The following is a 20,204-nucleotide window of genomic DNA, read 5'->3' on the forward strand; positions in this document are numbered from 1 at the left end:
CAGGTTTCCACATCACTAAGTATTGAGTGCTGTACATGTTCATACTTTTCATGTTCATACTTTTCAGTTGGCCAAGATTTCTAAAAATCCTTTCTTTGTATTGGTCTCAAGTAATATTCTAATTTTCTGAGATACTGAATTTGGGATTTTCCTTAGTTGTCAGTTATAATCATCAAAATTAAAAGAAATAAACGTGAAATATATCAGTCTGTGTGTAATGAATGAACATAATATACAAGTTTCACTTTTTGAATGGAATTCGTGAAATAAATCAACTTTTTGATGATATTCTAATTATATGACCAGCACCTGTATACCCACACACACACACATTTTAGTTGTGTTGCTCCTAAATTTTTGAAGTTGGAAGCACCAGTGCTACCAAGTAAAAAAGTTAATTTTGAGCCCTGTATTGTATTGCCTCAGTTTAAAATAGTGACACTGCTTTTCTGCACTTTTAGCACGTCTCCTTCATTTTGATCTCTCTGGCACTGCACAACAATCAGGTGTGTGTCTGCGCAGATGAGGACTGTATGCAAATGCTTTTTTCCCAGTAAAACTCATGCGCATTGCCTCAACCTATACAGTCTATGGTTATAACATGTAAGTACATAGGCTTAGTGGCCAGTGGCGACCTCAGCAAAAACTTTCACTCGCAATTTAATTTTTTTGGTCGCAAATGCTAAACTCTGCAGGACAGCACCAATCCAGGACCAACGTTGCCTATCGGCACAACCCTACTTGATAAAGATGAGAATTCAACTTTGACTTATTAGAAACACACTTCTTCTTAAACGTTATTGATGGAGAACAGTACAGGCTCCTTTTGTAGAAGCGGCTAACATTCTCGTGGTTTTCCTCATCAGGGTCTGGGGGTATTCCAGAAAACAGGTCATGTGACATACCCGGGTATTTTTAAGGGTAATTAAGCAGATAAACTCAGCTTTTGTTTACAAGAACGAAGGTAATTTCAGTGTATGCAAGTAGCCACAGCAGCTTCTTCTCTGAACATAAGCTGCTCCGGAGTAGGTTCTGTTTTAGTGTTTTTAGAGCTATCAGCACATGCGTGACCTACTGACCAGACTCCAGCGGCCGTGACATTATATATTATTACAATATAGTTATGTATTAATATACAGCACTAATATAAGTAATATATAAGGTAATATATTAATATGTTTACTATATTTATTTTATTGGCATATAGAATAGTTATCTGTATAAATTATGAAACTATTATAACAAGGTAATTTTTTATTTATTATATTATATTATATATTCATTTCATTTTATCTCACACATCATGGGTTGGCATTTTCTATAATATCTATAATATTCCTATAATGTTTTCCATATTTCTATGATAAAATTACAGATCTGTTTTGACTTATATAATTAGCATGAAACAAACATCATAATTTTCTTATTCTCAAGGATTAAAGATTAATGAAAAATGACTGCACAACCACCAGTTAGGTGAATGGAAGAAAGAAGCAGCTCTGTTGAGAAGGTCTCGGGTGTTAACCAGGAACATACTCTGAGTTGAATGAACTTACTCCTGGAACCAGCACACCTCAAGTAAGCAAGGTTTGGGTTAATCAGCCGAGAGTTCAGTTTAGCAGATGGTAAGTTAACCCTGCTTTCTGGAACACACCCCTGGAGAACACACTGTTCATATTCTATTATACCTAATATCTCAAAAGCAGATAATCAGAAAAAAAAGAAAATTACCACATGAGTTGAGTCGATGTCATGTTTTCCGCTGAGACCGTTGGCTGTCGTGGCGTCCCAGTCATCAGAGCATGAGGGACAAACATATTGTCTGTTTCTCTGCAGGAGATGAGCGCAAGTCTCTGCGACGCCAACACAGTCGACATGACGCCACGTTCGGCAGGAGTCACAGCAGATCATCAACCTAACAGATGGAGCCGTCAGTTTGGGAGGGACTGAAATATCTGACCACCACAAATATGCATTACCATTTCAATCAATTCATAAAGAAGCTCGATGAATAAAGATAACAGATTTAACATCACATATTTCATAAAAAAAAAAAAAAAAAAAAAAAAAAAATCACATAAGATGCGGAGTGAGAAACAGAGCAAAACTGACATCCACAATCAATCTTCTTTCCTGGCTCATCATAGAAACTAACCACATTTTAATAAAACAATGGACAAACCTACTAGCACTCAGTCGAACACATCTAAAAAAATAGTGTGGGTCACAAGGTGATTAAAAGGTGACACAATAGACTGTATACTGACTGTGCTCTGAACAGTGTCTGATAAAAATCATCACGCATAAACCTTGTTCACTGCTCCGGGTGTGTGTGTGTGTTCACTGCTCCGGGTGTGTGTGTGTTCACTGCTCCGGGTGTGCGTGTGTTCACTGCTGTGTGTGTGTGTTCACTGCTCTGTGTGTGTGTGTTCACTGCTGTGTGTGTGTGTACACTGCTCCGGGGTGTGTGTGTGTGTTCACTGCTCCGGGTGTGTGTGTGTGTTCACTGCTCCGGGTGTGTGTGTGTGTTCACTGCTCCGGGTGTGTGTGTGTTCACTGCTCCGGGTGTGTGTGTGTTCACTGCTCCGGGTGTGTGTTCACGGTGTGTGTGTGTGTTCACTGCTGTGTGTGTGTTCACTGCTGTGTGTGTGTGTTCACTGCTCTGTGTGTGTGTGTGTGTGTTCACTGCTGTGTGTGTGTGTGTGTGTGGTGTGTTTCACTGCTCCGGGGGTGTGTGTTCACTGCTGTGTGTGTGTTCACCGCTCCGGGTGTGTGTGTGTGTTCACTGCTGTGTATGTGTGTGTTCACTGCTCCGGTGTGTGTGTGTGTTCACTGTGTGTGTGTGTCTTCACTGTGTGTGTGTTTGTGTGTGTTCACGGTGTGTGTGTGTGTTCACTGCTGGTGTGTGTGTGTGTTGTTCACTGCTGTGTGTGTGTGTGTGTGTGTGTGTGTGTGTGTGTGTGTGTTCACTGCTCGGGGTGTGTGTGTGTGTGTGTGTGTGTGTGTGTGTGTGTTCACTGCTCCGTGTGTGTGTGTGTGTGTTCACTGCTGTGTGTGTGTGTGTTCGTCACACTGCTGTGTGTGTGTGTGTTCACTACTGTGTGTGTGTGTGTGTGTTCACTACTGTGTGTGTGTGTGTGTGTGTGTTCACTGCTCCGGGTGTGTGTGCGTTTGTGTTCACTCCTGTGTGTGTGTGTGTGTGTGTGTGTGTGTGTGTGTGTGTGTGCTGCTTTGTGTGTGTGTGTGTTCACTGCTGTGTGTGTGTGTTCACTGCTCCAGGTGTGTGTGTGTTCACTGCACCGGGTGTGTGTGTGAGTGTGTTCACCGCTCCGGGTGTGCGTGTGTGTTCACCGCTCCGGGTGTGTGTGCGTGTGTGTTCACTGCTCCGGGTGTGTGTGTGTTCACTGCTCCGGGTGTGTGTGTGTGTTCACTGCTCCGGGTGTGTGTGTGTGTGTTCACTGTGTGTGTGTGTTCACTGCTCCGGGTGTGTGTGTGTGTGTGTTCACTGCTGTGTGTGTGTGTGTGTTCACACTGTGTGTGTGTGTTCACTGCTCCGGCTGTGTGTGTGTGTTCACTGCTCCGGGTGTGTGTGTGTTCACTGCACCGGGTGTGTGTGTGAGTGTGTTCACTGCACCGGGTGTGTGTGTGTGTGTGTGTTCACTGCTGTGTGGGTGTGTGTGTGTGTGTGTGTGTGTTCACTGCTGTGGTGTGTGTGTGTGTCACTGCTGTGTGGTGTGTGTGTGTGTGTGTGTGTGTGTGGTGTGTGTGTGTGTGTGTGCGTGTGTGTTCACCGCTCCGGGTGTGTGTGTGTGTTCACTGCTGTGTGTGTGTGTTCACTGCTCCGGGTGTGTGTGTGTTCACTGCTGTGTGTGTGTGTGTTCACTGCTCCGGGTGTGTGTGTGTGTGTGTGTTCACTGCTCCGGGTGTGTGTGTGTGTGTTCACTGCGGTGTTTGTGTGTGTGTCACACTGCTGTGTGGTGTGTGTGTGTTCACTGCTGTGGTGTGTGTGTGTGTGGCTGCACGGGGTGTGTGTGTGTGTGTTCACTGCTCCGGGTGTGTGTGTGTTTTCACTGCTCCGGGTGTGTTTTGTGTTCACTGCTCCGGGTGTGTGTGTGTTTCACTGTGTGTGTGTGTGTGTGTGTACTGCTCCGGGTGTGTGTGTGTGTTCACTGCTATGTGTGTGTTCACTGCTGTGTGTTCACTGCTGTGTGTGTGTGTGTGTACTGCTCCGGGTGTGTGTTCACAGTGTGTGGGTGTGTGTGTGTTCACTGCTCCGGGTGTGTGTGTGTGTGTTCACTGCTGTGTGTGTGTGTGTTCACTGCTCCGGGTCTGTGTGTGTGTGTTCACTGCTCCGTGTGTGTGTGTGTGTTCACTGCTCCGTGTGTGTGTGTGTGTGTTCACTGCTCCGTGTGTGTGTGTGTGTGTGACTGCTCCGGTGTGTGTGTGTGTGTGCTGGGTGTGTGTGTGTGTTCACTGCTCCCGGTGTGTGTGTGTTCACTGCTCCGGGTGTGTGTGTTCACTGCTCCGGGTGTGTGTGTTCACTGCTCCGGGTGTGTGTGTGTGTTCACTGCTGCGGGGTGTGTGTGTGTGTTCACTGCTCCGGTGTGTGTGTGTGTTCACTGCTCCGGGTGTGTGTGTGGTGTTCACTGCTCCGGGTGTGTGTGTGTGTTTCACTGCTCCGGGTGTGTGTGTGTGTGTTCACTGCTCCGGGTGTGTGTGTGTGTGTTCACTGCACCGGGTGTGTGTGTGTGTGTTCACTGCTCCGGGTGTGTGTGTGTGTGTGTGTGTGTTCACTGCTCCGGGTGTGTGTGTGTGTTCACTGCTGTGTGTGTGTGTGTTCACTGCTCCGGGTGTGTGTGTGTTCACTGCTCCGGGTGTGTGTGTGTGTGTCACTGCTGTGTGTGTGTGTGTTCACTGCTCCGGGTGTGTGTGTGTGTTCACTGCTCCGGGGGGTGTGTGTTTCACTGCTCCGGGTGTGTGTGTGTGTGCTCCGTGTGTGTGTGCACTGCTCCGGGTGTGTGTGTGTTCACTGCTCCGGTGTGTGTGTGTGTGTGTTCACTGCTCGGGGTGTGTGTGAGTGTGTTCACTGCTCCGGGTGTGTGTGCGTGTGTGTTCACTGCTCCGGGTGTGTGTGTGTGTTTCACTGCACCGGGTGTGTGTGTGTGTGTGTTCACTGCTCCGTGTGTGTGTGTGTGTTCACTGCTGGGTGTGTGTGTGTGTGTGTTCACTGCTCCGGGTGTGTGTGTGTGTTCACCGCTCCGGGTGTGTGTGTGTGTTCACCGCTCCGGGTGTGTGTGTGTTGTGTTCACTGCTCCGGGTGTGTGTGTGTGTGTTCACTGCTCCGGGTGTGTGTGTGTGTTCACTGCTCCGGGTGTGTGTGTGTGTGTTCACTGCTCCGGGTGTGTGTGTGTGTGTCACTGCTCCGGGTGTGTGTGTGTGTTCACTGCTCCGGGTGTGTGTGTGTGTGTGTCAACTGCTCCGGGTGTGTGTGTGTGTTCACTGCTCCGGGTGTGTGTGTGTGTGTTTTCACTGCTCCGGGTGTGTGTGTGTTTCACTGCTCCGGGTGTGTGTGTGTGTTCACTGCTCCGGGTGTGTGTGTGTGTTCACCGCTCCGGGTGTGTGTGTGTGTGGGTTCACTGCTCCGGGTGTGTGTGTGTGTGTTCACTGCTCCGGGTGTGTGTGTGTGTGTTCACTGCTCCGGGTGTGTGTTCGTGTTGTGTTCACTGCTCCGGGTGTGTGTGTGTGTGTGTTCACTGCACTCCGGTGTGTGTGAGTGTGTTCACTGCTCCGGGTGTGTGTGTGAGTGTGTTCACTGCTCCGGGTGTGTGTGCGTGTGTGTTCACTGCTCCGGGTGTGTGTGTGTGTTCACTGCACCGGGTGTGTGTGTGAGTGTGTTCACCGCTCCGGGTGTGTGTGTGTGTTCACCGCTCCGGGTGTGTGTGTGTTCACTGCTGTGTGTGTGTGTTCACTGCACCGTGTGTGTGTGTGTGTTCACTGCTCCGGGTGTGTGTGTGTGTTGTTCACGGGGTGTGTGTGTGTGTGTGTTCACTGCTCCGGGTGTGTGTGTGTGTTCACTGCTCCGGGTGTGTGTGTGTGTTCACTGCTCCGGTGTGTGTGTGTGTGTGTTCACTGTCCGGTGTGTGTGTGTGTTCACTGCTCCGGGTGTGTGTGTGAGTGTGTTCACTGCTCCGGGTGTGTGTGTGTTCACTGCTGTGTGTGTGTGTGTGTGTTCACTGCACCGGGTGTGTGTGTGTGTGTGTTCACTGCTCCGGGTGTGTGTGTGTTCACTGCACTGCTCCGGGTGTGTGTGTGTGTGTTCACTGCTCCGGGTGTGTGTGTGTGTGTGTGAGTTCACTGCTCCGGGTGTGTGTGTGTGTTCACTGCTCCGGGTGTGTGTGTGTGTGTTCACTGCTCCGGGTGTGTGTGTGTGGTGTTCACTGCTCCGGGTGTGTGTGTGTGTGCTCCGGGTTGTGTGTGTTCACTGCTCCGGGTGTGTGTGTTGTGTTCACTGGGTGGTGTGGTGTGTTTCACTGCTCCGGGTGTGTGTGTGTTTCACTGGTGGCTGTGTGTGTGTGTGTTCACTGCTCCGGGTGTGTGTGTGTGTGTTTCACTGCTCCGGGTGTGTGTGTGTGTGTTCACTGCTCCGGGTGTGTGTGTGTGTTCACTGCTCCGGGTGTGTGTGTGTTCACTGCTGTGTGTGTGTGTGTGTGTTCACTGCTCCGGGTGTGTGTGTGTGTGTGTTCACTGCTCCGGGTGTGTGTGTGTGTGTGTGTGTTCACTGCTGTGTGTGTGTGTGTGTGTTCACTGCACCGGGTGTGTGTGTGTGTGTGTTCACTGCTCCGGGTGTGTGTGTGTGTGTGTGTGTGTTCACTGCTCCGGGTGTGTGTGTGTGTGTGTTCACTGCTCCGGGTGTGTTGTGTGTGTGTGGTGTGTGTGTGTGTTCACTGCTCCGGTGTGTGTGTGTGTGTTCACTGCTCCGGGTGTGTGTGTGTGTGTGCTCCGGGTTGTGTGTGTGTTCACTGCTCCGGGTGTGTGTGTGTGTGGGTGTTCACTGCTCCGGTGTGTGTGTGTGTGTGTGTTCACTGCTCCGGGTGTGTGTGTGTGTGTGTTCACTGCTCCTCCGTGTGTGTGTGTGTTTCACTGCTCCGGGTGTGTGTGTGTGTGTTCACTGCTCCGGGTGTGTGTGTGTGTGTTCACTGCACCGGGTGTGTGTGTGTTCACTGCTGTGTGTGTGTGTGTGTTCACTGCTGGTGTGTGTGTGTGTGTGTTCACTGCACTGTGTGTGTGTGGTGGTGTGTGTGTGTGTGTTCACTGCTCCGGGTGTGTGTGTGTGTTCACTGCTGTGTGTTCACTGCACGGTGTGTGTGTGTGTGTGTTCACTGCACCGGGTGTGTGTGTGAGTGTGTTCACTGCTCCGGGTGTGTGTGTGAGTGTGTTCACTGCTCCGGGTGTGTGTGTGAGTGTCAACTTCACTGCTCCGGGTGTGTGGGTGTGTGTTCACTGCTCCGGGTGTGTGTGTGTGTGTGAGTTCACTGCTCCGGGTGTGTGTGTGTGTGTTCACTGCTCCGGGTGTGTGTGTGTGTGTTCACTGCACCGGGTGTGTGTGTGTTCACTGCTGTGTGTGTGTGTGTGTTCACTGCACCGGGTGTGTGTGTGAGTGTGTTCACTGTGTTCGTGTGTGTGTGTGTATTCACTGCTCCGGGTGTGTGTGCGTGTGTGTTCACTGCTCCGGGTGTGTGTGTGTGTTCACTGCTCCGGGTGTGTGTGTGTGTTCACCGCTCCGGGTGTGTGTGTGTGTTCACCGCTCCGGGTGTGTGTGTGTTTCACTGCTCCGGGTGTGTGTGTGTGGTTCACTGCTCCGGGTGTGTGTGTGTGTTCACTGCTCCGGGTGTGTGTGTGTGTTCACTGCTCCGGGTGTGTGGTGTGTTCACCGCTCCGGGTGTGTGTGTGTGTTCACCGCTCCGGTGTGTGTGTGTGTTCACTGCTCCGGGTGTGTGTGTGTGTTCACTGCTCCCTGTGTGTGTGTGTGTTCACTGCTCCGGGTGTGTGTGTGTTCACTGCACCGGGTGTGTGTGTGTTCACTGCTCCGGGTGTTGCTCCGTGTGTGTGTGTGTTCACTGCTCCGGGTGTGTGTGTGTTCACTGCTCCGGGTGTGTGTTCACTGCTCCGGGTGTGTGTGTGTTCACTGCTCCGGGTGTGTGTACTCTGGATGGGTTAAATGCAGAGCACCAGTTCTGAGTATGGGTCACCATACTTGGCTGAATGTCACGTCACGTCGTCACTTTCTAAAGTCCCAAAAGTAACATGTTTGATACCGATACTTGTACTGGACTGTTTTTAATACACTCTCAGAGAATTCCCATTTATCTCATAGTGAGTTTGAGCAAATTATTATTGCAGGGTACAAGATAGTAGTAGCAGCCCAATTTAGAGTAATAATCCATGGCTCAAAACTTAAAGGGTTACTCCACCTCTAAATGAAAATGTTGTCATTGATCACTTACCTCCATGTCGTTCCAAACCAGTAAAAGCTTTGTTCGTCTTTGGAACACAGTTTAAGATATTTTGGATGAAAACAGGGAGGCTTGTTACTGTCCCATAGACTGCCAAATAAATAACACTGTCAAGGTCCAGATAAGTATGAAAAGCATCGTCAGAATACTCCATCTGCCATCAGTGATTCAACCGTAACATTATGAAGAGACGAGAATACTTTTTGTACACGAAAAAAAAAAAAATAACGACTTTATTCAACAATTCCTCTCCTCTGTGTCTCTCCAAATCAGCGTAGCGCCATTTTGACAAATCTGAGCAGTACGCTCTTCTGTGTCAGCCGCGCTGTGTCGATGCGCTGTTTGCTTTCAAACCAAAGTGTAAATACACATAGAAAACGTATCCTTGTAGTGCGGCTGATACAGAAGAGCGTAAACAACCCGCTTACAACTCAAATTACTCAAAAATCAGATACAAAAAGTTCATATAAAAACATACATATTTACATGCACACAAATAATCCGTTTGTAATTGGATTGACGGCTCAATCAGATTGAAAACGTTCATATAAACACCTTCATCGATCCGACTGAGCTCGATCCGAATGAAATTTCGATCAGATTGAAGGTGGTTTATTCCTCTTCTGATATGATTGAGCGTGCATGCAAACACCGATCGGGTTGAACATGAAACTGAAAGGACTGCGCATGTGCAATGATGCAGAAATAACGTAATGATGTATGACGCACGGAACGAGCGGCTCTTCCTTTTGAATAAAGTGTTGTATAAATGCTTGTCCTGTCACTATAAACTCTCCTTTCACTCAGCAGCTGTGAAGTGCAGCAGGACGACCTTGTTTTGGATACTCACCCACAGGCAATCCGGTTTGGGCGCAGGGAGGGTTTTTTTTTTTTTCGTGATAAATATGAGCAGCACAGCGGTTTATATGTATATTTATCCATAAATGGGTAAATATAAATTCTGCTGTTAAAAACAAATAAAGAAACTGTGTAGGAGAGTGGTTACTATGTGCAAACAGTGAGAAACTCTATATTATCAGTCACGTTCACTATTTGAGCAGTGTGCGCATGTCAAAAAATTCTATTCCGATTTGAAGCTTGTGACATATAAACGCGCACATCAACCCGATCACTTTATTTAGTGTTCATGTAAACACTACAATCAGATTCATCAATCTTAATAAACTCAGTCCGATTGAACCAAAAAGTGTGCATTTAAATGTAGCCACAGAGGAGAGGAATTGTTGAATAAAGTCATTATTTTTGTTTTCTTCATGTACAAAAAGTATTCTCGTCTCTTCATAACGTTACGGTTGAATCACTGATGGCAGATGGACTAACCTAACTAACCTATCCACACTTTCCTGGACCTTGACACTGGTATTTACTAGGGCTGTGCGATTAATCGAAATCGTAATAAAATCACGATTTGAGCGTGCACGATTTCTAAATCGCTTTATAGCACGATTTTCCACGGTCCAGAGCTCCCGCAGTATGCTATCCGATCCAATCAGAATGCAGCGCACCTAAGTGGAGCGCCAGAACAGAACAGACTGGGCATATGCCTACATAACTCCAGGTTCACACACTCTGTCTGTGATGCGTATTTTTTCCGAGCCCATGTTAATGGATCAGAGCTTCACACTGCACGCGGTAAAAGATGTGAACAGAAAAGGTTAGAAATAAAAAGGTGCGAAAAGAATGAATATCTAGCGCATGAGCATAGAGAGACTTGTGAGTGAGTGAGAGGAGACATGTTTTAAGTGCGCGTACTCTCTCCGGAGGAGAGCAGCGTGTATCTGAGCACGCGTGTCTGGTTTTGTGACAAAGCAAAGGAAATCTGCGTGCGAGCGGACAGATTCGCGCTCGCGCATTATTTGAACGAACACACACGTTACAATAACTCGCCCTCGCTGCTGCTTCTGCACCGCATACACATACTGTATACGCACTGCAGACGGAGTACATGTGAGCCTTGAGCAATAAATATATTTCAGCACCTGAGGCACCGCTACAATGAGCTCTATGACCAATGCATGGCAAAAAAAAAAAAAAAAAAAATAAATAAATAAAATAATACAAAAAAAAAAAGCCCTGGACACGGGTTTTATTTTATTTATTTATTTATTTTTTACCATATGTCTCAACATTTTGTTTGACATCTTTACTTAGTGATTATTTTGACTTACGTCTGTTCTAGAGGCATAACAACTTTTTGATAAAGCTCTCATTGGTTTTCTTTTGGAAATATGTTTCAAATTTATACTGAATGCATTTATGACTGTAAAGCACGTCTGTGTGTGTCAAAATCGTGATTAAAATCGAAATCGCTAAATTGATCAAAAAACCGTGATAGGTTTTTTTTGTCCATATCGCACAGCCCTAGTATTTACTTTTATGGGACAGTCTCAAGCCTACCGGTTTTCATCCAAAATATCTTAAATTGTGTTCCGAAGACGAACAAAGCTTTTACGGGTTTGGAACGACATGGGGGTAAGTGATTAATGACAAAATTTTGAGGTTGAGTATCCCTTTAAGCACCTTCTCAAAACAGTTCTGAAGCACCTTTTTGTTTATGTTTACTGACAGACGAGCGTTTCCCACAGACTGCAGATTAATTCTCTGCCAGCAGGAGGCGCTGTTGGAGCACAGATATAGCGGTTTCCCTGGTAACGGCTGTAATCAAATAAGCACTGCTCACAAACACTACTTTATCAGGCGTTACAGGAAAGACTAAATGAAAATGACATCGAAGCTTTTCTGAAGACAGTCGGTTCTTTTCAAAGTTACATTCATATAAAAACACCCACGCTGCATTTTAATTCTGAAACGTGAAGCGCTCACTTTATTCAACAAGGTATAAGCCTTTTGGAAAATATATTTGTGGCGGTTTTAATATAGTGACGAGGCGTCATAAATAACTCAATGTATAGGAAACACCAGGGGTGCACGATAAATATCAGCCAATAATTTAAGTTCTCTAATCAGCAGTAAATTCCATCATGTGCATGATTTCACAGAGCAGCTGTTACTACACAGAGCCGTTGTTAACTGACAAGCTGCGCAAATCCATGCTACGAATTTACCGCTGGTTAGAGAACCAGCTTTACTGACGAGATGCGCATTAATTATCGGCCGATATTTATCATGCACCCCTAGGAAACACTGAACACTGCTGCAATTCAAATGGCCATAGTAATAACAAAAATAAAAGATTTCACACATATTACACAGCCTGCTGCTCCTAACTGCTCAAGAGTGCGCTGGCCATGAGTGATGTCATCGTGGAGGATATTGTCGGACCTACACACACGTTTCATGAGGAAAGTTAACGTGCTCGTTATAAACACCACAGAAGTTTTGTCTGAATTCAACGTGTTTCTACTTTCACATGCAAATGACTTGTTGCACTTATGAATATAATAACTATCCGGCATCAATTCTAGTCGGGTAAAACGTAATTATCTAAACAGTCTGTTTTGCCCTGCCATTAGCTGAAGCTGTGTGTGAACAAGCCGCTGCTGCAGAGTGTGAGCTGCTCCGTCTCTCACACAGCCTCAGAGGGAGTTCTGCAACAACGCTTAGCTGCCCGCCGGTGTGCCTGCCTATAAATCGGCCTAATTTGCAGCACAATCAGCCGATGCCGATTAATTAAAAAAAACGCCAAAAAACGGCAGATTAATCGGTCGACCTCTATCAGACATCACAACTTTCAAGAAGCAGTTGAAGACACACCTCTTTCACACAAACACTTAATTACTCCACAACTATACACCCAAACTATAACCAAGACACAAATGTGAGGGTGAGTGAATGGTGACCAGACATGTGCCGGTATTCGGTAATGCGGTAATGATATTGATATTGTGGGCACTTCTAAATACTGTGAATAATTCTTTATCACAAATTATTCAGAATTTGGAATGCATTTTAAGAATACTTTTCCCATCAGCTGGTCAAAATACACACCGCTGTATGCTGCTTGAAAGAGTGTGTGCGCTCTGATGTAAACAAGCAGCATGAGAAGCACATGAGGAACACCTGAGAGACGCCTGAATGAAAGCACATTCACTCTCTGACAGCAGATGGCGCTAAACTGCAGAAAACGCAGCCCTTACCCTGTAAACCCCATTAATAAAAGCAGCTGCTACTTTCTAAAACATATTTAAATAATTTTAAGTAGTCATTTAGATTTGTGTTTTCGCTATGGTGTTCATCACAGAACCAAATACTTAAATATTTAGACTTAGGCTATTTATTTTCCATATGAATCTGGACTACAACATGCCCTAGATATTGTCTGAAAGTGTCTTGATTCTTTATTGTTCGGTCACACTTTACATTAGGGCTTCATTAGTTAACATAAACTGCCAATAAAAAATTCATTAATCTTAGGTATTCCAATATTTAATAGTATTTTTTAACAAACATTAATAACTTCTGTAGCAAATGTAGCTATTGCTCATTGTGAATGTTAAAGCATTAACTAAGGTTAACTAATGAGGTCTTATTGTAAAGTGATACCTATGGTCTTTATAGTTCTTTTGTGCTTTAATCTGTGTAAAACTTAACTTTATATATTTTTCTGTATTGCTTTATTGTATTTAAATGTTCAGTTATTTTTGTTATAAGAAAAAAGTTATTTAACTGTCACTCAAATTTCTGAACATAGACTTGAAAGTGCACAATCCAAACAAAAATTTGTATAATTCATGAACGAAAACATTTTGTAACATATTGATGTACCATTTTCATGGTAATGCAATGTCTGAGTTTCAAACGATGAATTCTGAGATTTTAATTTTTCAGTTGATATATAATTTCTGATGATTTCTAAAGTGTGATAGAGAAAGAGGCAACAAAGAACTCCTGTTATGATGTAGATTTCTGAGGTGCACTCGTCATAAATTAATCTATTACTTTTCCTACATCATTTTTAACAAAAAACATTGGTAAAATATCTATTTACGAGTCTTAGACCGTTCCAACAATGTATAGTTTGTCAGGATTAGATTAGGATAAAACCGTACTATAGTGAAGCGTAGGCGTCCCACAGAGGGGACGGGTCACAGTTAACCTGTTATACTGTATTATGACCACTTTTTTGAAACTAAATTTCAATACCGTGATAATAGCATTAGCAATTAATCGCAACAGGAAAATCTGATACCAGCATATCCCTAATGATGACAGTATTTTATTTTATTTTTGGAGGAATATTCATTTTATTCCTGTTCACACAGCTCTCTGCAATACTTCATTCTGATTGGTCAAGCTCATCATTCAGCAGTCCCATAATTCCTGATACTGACTGTTGTCTATGGCCATGCAGTATACCGAACCTCTCATCCGGCTAACTAAAACCTGCACCACTTTCATGCTGCATGAATCACACCACACATTAAATTAGCTCCTTCTGGAGTAGCAGTGACTGATCATATTGCTGAATAACAGGCCCATGCTGCTCACCTGTTACTGTGTCCTTGTTGACACGTGCAGCAGACAGCATCCGGGTTCTTCCTTCCAGTGTCTCCCTCGCCGTGTTCAGAGAATGCCTCCTGGTCTTCCTCTGCAGTGGCTTCGAGAGCTCCTGCGGCAGCGGCAGAACTCCCACCTGCCCCTGTGTCTGTGGAGGAGCACACCTGTCCTCCTGTGTCTCCTGACACCATCTCTTCCCGGTCCATCAGTAGCCCCACGTCGATATCTTCTGTGCCTTTCACAGCAGCATCACCGTCATGCTTGAGTTCTTGCATCTTTCGAGCTACAGCCCGCTTCCGAATCTCCTGCAGATTGAGATCGTCACTGTCTTCAGCTCGATCTGATGGGCCTTCCTCACACGCCACTGTTCCCCGAGCTTCACTGTCACTGCTCGACCGATCGCCTGCGGGAGCGAGCGCAGGCACGCGTCCACGACCCCCCCGACCCCGTTTAGAGGCCACAGGAGTCCGGCGCCTCTCGTCAGCCCAGTGGCCCCGGGGTGGCCGGCCCTTGCGGCGCTGGACCGGAGGATTGCTATCCACAGAGCCCACAGCTTGCATGAACTCGCGCCTGGCGATGGTGCTCCGCCGGAAGCCCCAGGACTTGGTCACCGCCGCAGCGCTGGAGCCTTCCTCATCCATCTGAGATCAAGTACAACATTATCCTCACTGTTAACTCTCACTGAAATCTACTGAAAGAAAGATACTCATACAGGTTTGGAACAATGAGGACAGAATTTTCATTTTTGGTTGACCTATCCCTTTAACTCATACCAACATGTGTTCAGGCAAGTCACATGTGAGTAAACCTGTCCTCTCATTGGTCAGAGTGCTCACGTTCCTCACAGCATCATCCATCAAGCTAGCTCTGTGGTCTTATTGTAGCTGTCATTACACACACACACGTATAAATGAGTCCCACTGGAACTGATAAATTGTATCCGTGTATTATATTTGTTCATACACATATATAAATATATGGCAAGATTAATGTTTTTTGAAAAAAAAAATATGATATTGCAATGCTACTGTATTTCATACTCCAGCAGACCACACCACAGTGTATCATCATTTTATAAGTTATCAACCACTCTATTATTTTGTTTTTACTGGTTATTATTTGAGAAGAAGGCCACAGAAAAACAGAATAAACCCAGATTTTGAATGCTTGTCCTGTGCTCTGGTCAGACCTGGGATCAGTGGGATGTAATCAGAGCTGGTCAATGTGTTAAAGGGAGCCTAAGCATTAACACACACTGCTCCTGACAGCAGAGGGCATACAAGAATGAAGCAAATATTTCAGAAAGATACTACGAACTTGGTGAACCAAAGTTTATTTTACAGATCTGTCTGCTAGGATTAGATACTTTTCCACATTTGCTCATCACAAACATCAGCTGATAAATGAATGACCGTAATTCTGTACTTCCAACGACATAATAGCTGAAAATATTAAAACGAGGACATACAAAACACTTTGCAAGGGTCTCCTCGTGCTGTAATGTGAGCATTGCGTCTCGCGTGTCTCGTTTATCTAATGCAAATCTACAGAAACGGTTTCTAATAAAACTCACCCTTCAACGCAGGCTCACTCCACACAGCGTAATGTCTGCGTTTACATGCACGCTCTGATTTACGTTTGCAAACTTACTAATGATTATTAATGTGTACTGCACTCAAACAAACAAACAAACGCAGAGTGTTTCCTCCATTTTGTCCATGAGAGGGGCGTGACACAGACAGCGGCGAGACGCCACGCTACGCACCACCGGAAACGAATAGCGCCGCTGGCGGACTGGACGACAAACAGCAGCTGCGTCTCACTACATTTGTACTCCAGTATTGCATTAAGCATTTATGCTGTTACCTATCATATTTCAAATATCTGTATCTACAACAATGTGTGTGTGTGTGTGTGTGTGTGTGTAAGCCTGCTAAGTGTGTATTATAGTTTAATCCTTTAATTTCTGAGTGTTAGCATATTCTCTATGTGTTCTGCTGTTAGCAGCGCCGGCACCACTGGGGGCCACCTCTGTCACCTCTGGTGCCGACTCCATAGTGGGCGCCCTGATTTTTTATGCAGAGCAAAATAAGAACGGTAGGCCTACTGCATTTAGAAATAATTCTTATTAACTGGGCTATTATTCTTGAATTTTCAAACTGCTAACACTTTGCACTTTTCAGTTTAGAATTAAGCCTTTATTGTCTGACCAAAAATGACGGAGTAGTCTGTTTTATGTTTCAGCTGTTTGATGGCACCGGCGCCTCACACCCACACTACTGCATTCATTGGAGCTGTTCACAGTGCTGTTCTGCGTGAGCACCGGTCCACTGTGGCATATTTTTGCTCTTTATGATATTTTTCTGTTGATACTTGAACGCGTATGAACTACAAATCCTATTTTACCTAATAAAGACGCTAATAGTTTAGCTTCAAATAGGCTACATCATGAATATGGACACATTTGTATTTGTGCCTAATGAGAGAGGTAAGCCCAACTTTACCTTACGTTTCATTTTAAATTTATAAGTGCATATTTTTAAATGCAGCATTAACTCTCCCCGTACGTCGCACAGAAACTTCACCAGAAGTGAACTGGTCTACTGGCAAAGGCTCTACAACTGATGAAGTTACTGGCTTTACACCAGATGGTCCAGAAGCTCCTAAGGTGACTGCTTCAATAGCCTCAGCTACACCCTGCGGTGCAGTGGGACCCATCGCTGCAGGGTCCTGCCTTACTGTCCTACCACCCAAGTGGGGAGTTTCAGATATCAAGACCCACAAATCCACTTCATCCAACAATGGGGACACCAATAGTGGTGCCTCAACCACCACTGATACTTCTGCACCAGCGCTGGAGAAAACAACCAGAACCAGAACCAGAACAATAGAAGCAATCAGATCAACGAGAGAACAACGACAGTATACAAGTGCCATGACAAGTCTCAGTTAGTCTAGCACAGAACTCGTAGCAAGGTTTTTTATTTTCCCAAGAATAGGATAGACAAGAAAAGAAAAGGTAAGTGCTAGTATTAGTTGGTCAAGTGCTGGCGAAAAAGATGAGTCTTTAGATGTTTTTTAAAAATGAGTAAAGACTCGGATGTTCGAATTGAGATCAGGAGGTCATTCCACCAGCGGGGAGCAGTCCAGGAAAAGTCCGTGAGAGTGATTTTGAACCTCTTTGGGATGGCACCACAAAGCGCTGTTCACTTGCAGAACGCAAGTTTCTGGAGGGCGCATAAGATTGAACTAGTGAGTTTAGGTATGTTGGCGCCGTGCCAGTGGTCATCTTGTAGGCAAGCATCAGTACCTTGAATTTGATGCGAGCGGCTACTGGTAGCCAGTGTAACCTGATGAGGAGAGGAGTAACATGAGCTTTTTTTTTGGCTCATTGAAGACAACCCTCGCTGCTGCATTCTGGATCAGTTGTAGAGGCTTGATAGTACATGCAGGAAGGCCCATTAGGAGAGCATTACAATAGTGATGGGGAACGTGTTCCCTTCGCCCGCTTCGTTAACTAGGGGTAGACAGACTGGCCCATCTGCCTTGTCAGATGGCAGATGCCACCAGGAGGATCCCAGATGACAAGCACTTCACATTTTGAAATGACTTGACCACACAATTCGATATCCAATACTATATAGCCGATATATGGAATTGAAAGACCATTAGCAGCCCGAAGCTGCAACCACTGGCACGACTTATGTTGATCCTGACCCCATGGATTAAAATGGTCATGAAAACAACTCTCTTTAATTGTAGACACCATGGAGCCAGTATTGACCAAACATGGAACGTGAACTCCGCCCATTTGAACAGCAAGATGTGGGCACGAAGACATTAAATGAGACATACTTAAACTTAAGCTGGTCACTTCCCCAACCGCGCCTTGGCTCTGTGATACGGTGTTCCCCATCACACTCTCTAGCGAAGTGGCCGGGTCTTTGGCACCTCTTACAAATAACAGGGCCACGGTGAGGGGACTGACTATGTGTCTGAGAGACTTGCAAAATTTTGAGTCAACTTATTTAACTGCTCTTGCTGTGATCTCAGCATTTCCCTCAGCTCACCCAATTCAGACTGATGAGGAGATCTATCAGCACACGACTCGCCTTGCATGCCATACTGAATACCATAGGCAGATGGGACTGATTTACTTCGCCCCCTCGTACTCCCCAACATACCCTCCCTTTCCCATCTTCCATCTTCCCTATGAACCTCTAACAGTGTTAATGTGGGCTGATGACATATTAACTGTTTTAACTCTCAGTGAAGGGCAACATCACAAACTGTGAACTGATCACGTAACAAAACTTAAGAATTTGGCATAGCATACAGTGATTGCTGCTTCACCCGTTCCAGGAGGCCCATCAGGGCGAGGGAAAACTCCAACAAAGACTCACCCTCCTGTTGCTTTCTAGAAATAAATGCCTTCTGCAATGAGACATATGACTGTGAGCAACCATACAATTCCTGCAACACAGAAATTATTTTATCTGGATAGCTCTGCTCAATCTCTGAACGATACTTAATTTCTTCCCTTGCCTCCCCCTCCAAATGGTCAAACAAGAAGAAAGGCTGATTGGAAACAGACAGGTGGAGGGCCTGCATATAAGCTCGGGTCTCTTCAACTCACTCATCAATACTCAGACCAACCCTGCCATTAAAGTTTGGACATTTCCTGTCTCAAGGTACAAAGACAAATCTTTCTGGCAAGGAGAGCCTGTGCCTTACTTGATTGAGAGGGGAGGGCATCAGAAGGACCAGGAACAATAATAGGAGGTGCATCACTAGGGCCAGGTAGCACAGGGAAACGTTCCTGATGCAACCTCTCATACTCTGCCCTCAACTGATCTTCTACTTCCCTCAATTCCTGCAACTCTTCCTCCATAATTTTGGCCGCAATAACACTTACCAACAAGAGGAAGTAGACCCACAATGAAAATCAGAATCCACCGGACGTACGCTGCTGTCTTGCTGCTACTTCTCTCACCAATCTCACTACAACAAAAAAAGGAGACAAAACAAACAAACGATACAACCACCAATACCTGCGTCTTTGCCGAACACGCAAATCATGCCGACTGTGCCAGAATGAAGCGTAGCTACAGAGGGGTAAATTACGCTATGAATACCAAATTCATAGAAAATGTATTAATGCTGACTATGCCACCCCTTTAAAGTGAGGGGAACTGAATACTTGGTAAAAATCAGACACACTGGTTTGTTACCATGGAGGGCAGAGTCATAGGCATCAGTATACAAAATGTTTATTAAGTTCACAAGAATCAGGTAAAACACTTAAAAAGATCAGACTAAGATATAGCTCAGATGAGTTAAACAACCACGGCTCAGTACACCACACAAAAGACAAATAACTAAAACTTTGCCGTAGCAGGGTAGGCTAGCTGTAGAGTGATTATTCTTGACAGCCCAACACATACAGCGATCAGATAATTAGGATAGCTATGTCCACAACCACCGGCTTTAGCGTAGAAAGAACAAAACAAAATGACAAAACACAAACACAGCAAAACAGCAGCGTCGTCTTAATCCCGTTCTACGCAGGAAGCAATCACCCCAACTCCCAAAAGACGGAACGCTCCCAAAGAAATTGTTCGTCCTGCAGATATTGGTCACCGGGACACATAAGTTATACAGTTGCTCACAGCACAACTGAACCGTGAAAAAGATGCTATTTCAGCTTTTAGGCAGAAACCCACACACACCAAGGTGCGGAGCTAGCAACAATGCATCCCAGGTAGCCTTATCGCAGCCTTTATATCACAAATACCATGTTCTGATAGGCTGTCATTCTAAATGCAGGGAAGGGGACCTTACTCCGTTGGCCACACATGCAGCAATCAAAAATATGCGATTAATTGGTTAAAATTTGTTACTGTGGGTTAACAAATTTACATTAGTAGGCTATTCATGTGCTTGGCTTCCCAAAGCAACAGAGTCTGGGCCAAATCTGGTTTACATTCACTTCTGGCTTCAACGTTGTTGTTTTTTTTTCAGTCTTGATTGTAAATGTTTTTTTTGTTGTTGTTGTTGTTGTTGTTGTTGTTTTTGGGATATAATTAAAACAAAAATCAGGCTTGTGTATTTATGACATCAATTACTTTTTTTTCAGAAATAGAAGTAATTTAAAATGTTATTGTGTGTTTGTAATTTTAAAGGTGTCATATGATGTTGATAAAAAGAACATTA

The 20,204-nt window shown here is 45.1% G+C and overlaps 1 protein-coding gene across 1 annotated transcript; it reads right to left on the reverse strand.

Annotated features, from left to right (window-relative positions):
* Positions 1-1,506: 1,506 nt before the first annotated feature.
* Positions 1,507-15,765, reverse strand: LOC122142024 (death-inducer obliterator 1-like). The gene is made up of 3 exons (XM_042751357.1): positions 15,565-15,765; positions 13,983-14,632; positions 1,507-1,915 (listed from the first exon to the last, which is right to left on the reverse strand). The coding sequence occupies exons 2-3, from the start codon at positions 14,630-14,632 to the stop codon at positions 1,711-1,713; spliced, it is 855 nt and encodes a 284-aa protein (XP_042607291.1). The 5' UTR covers positions 15,565-15,765; the 3' UTR covers positions 1,507-1,710.
* Between the last annotated feature and the right edge of the window lie 4,439 nt (positions 15,766-20,204).

This window comes from Cyprinus carpio, chromosome B23 (assembly GCF_018340385.1).
Source record: "Cyprinus carpio isolate SPL01 chromosome B23, ASM1834038v1, whole genome shotgun sequence".
Taxonomy (NCBI): Eukaryota; Metazoa; Chordata; class Actinopteri; order Cypriniformes; family Cyprinidae; genus Cyprinus; species Cyprinus carpio.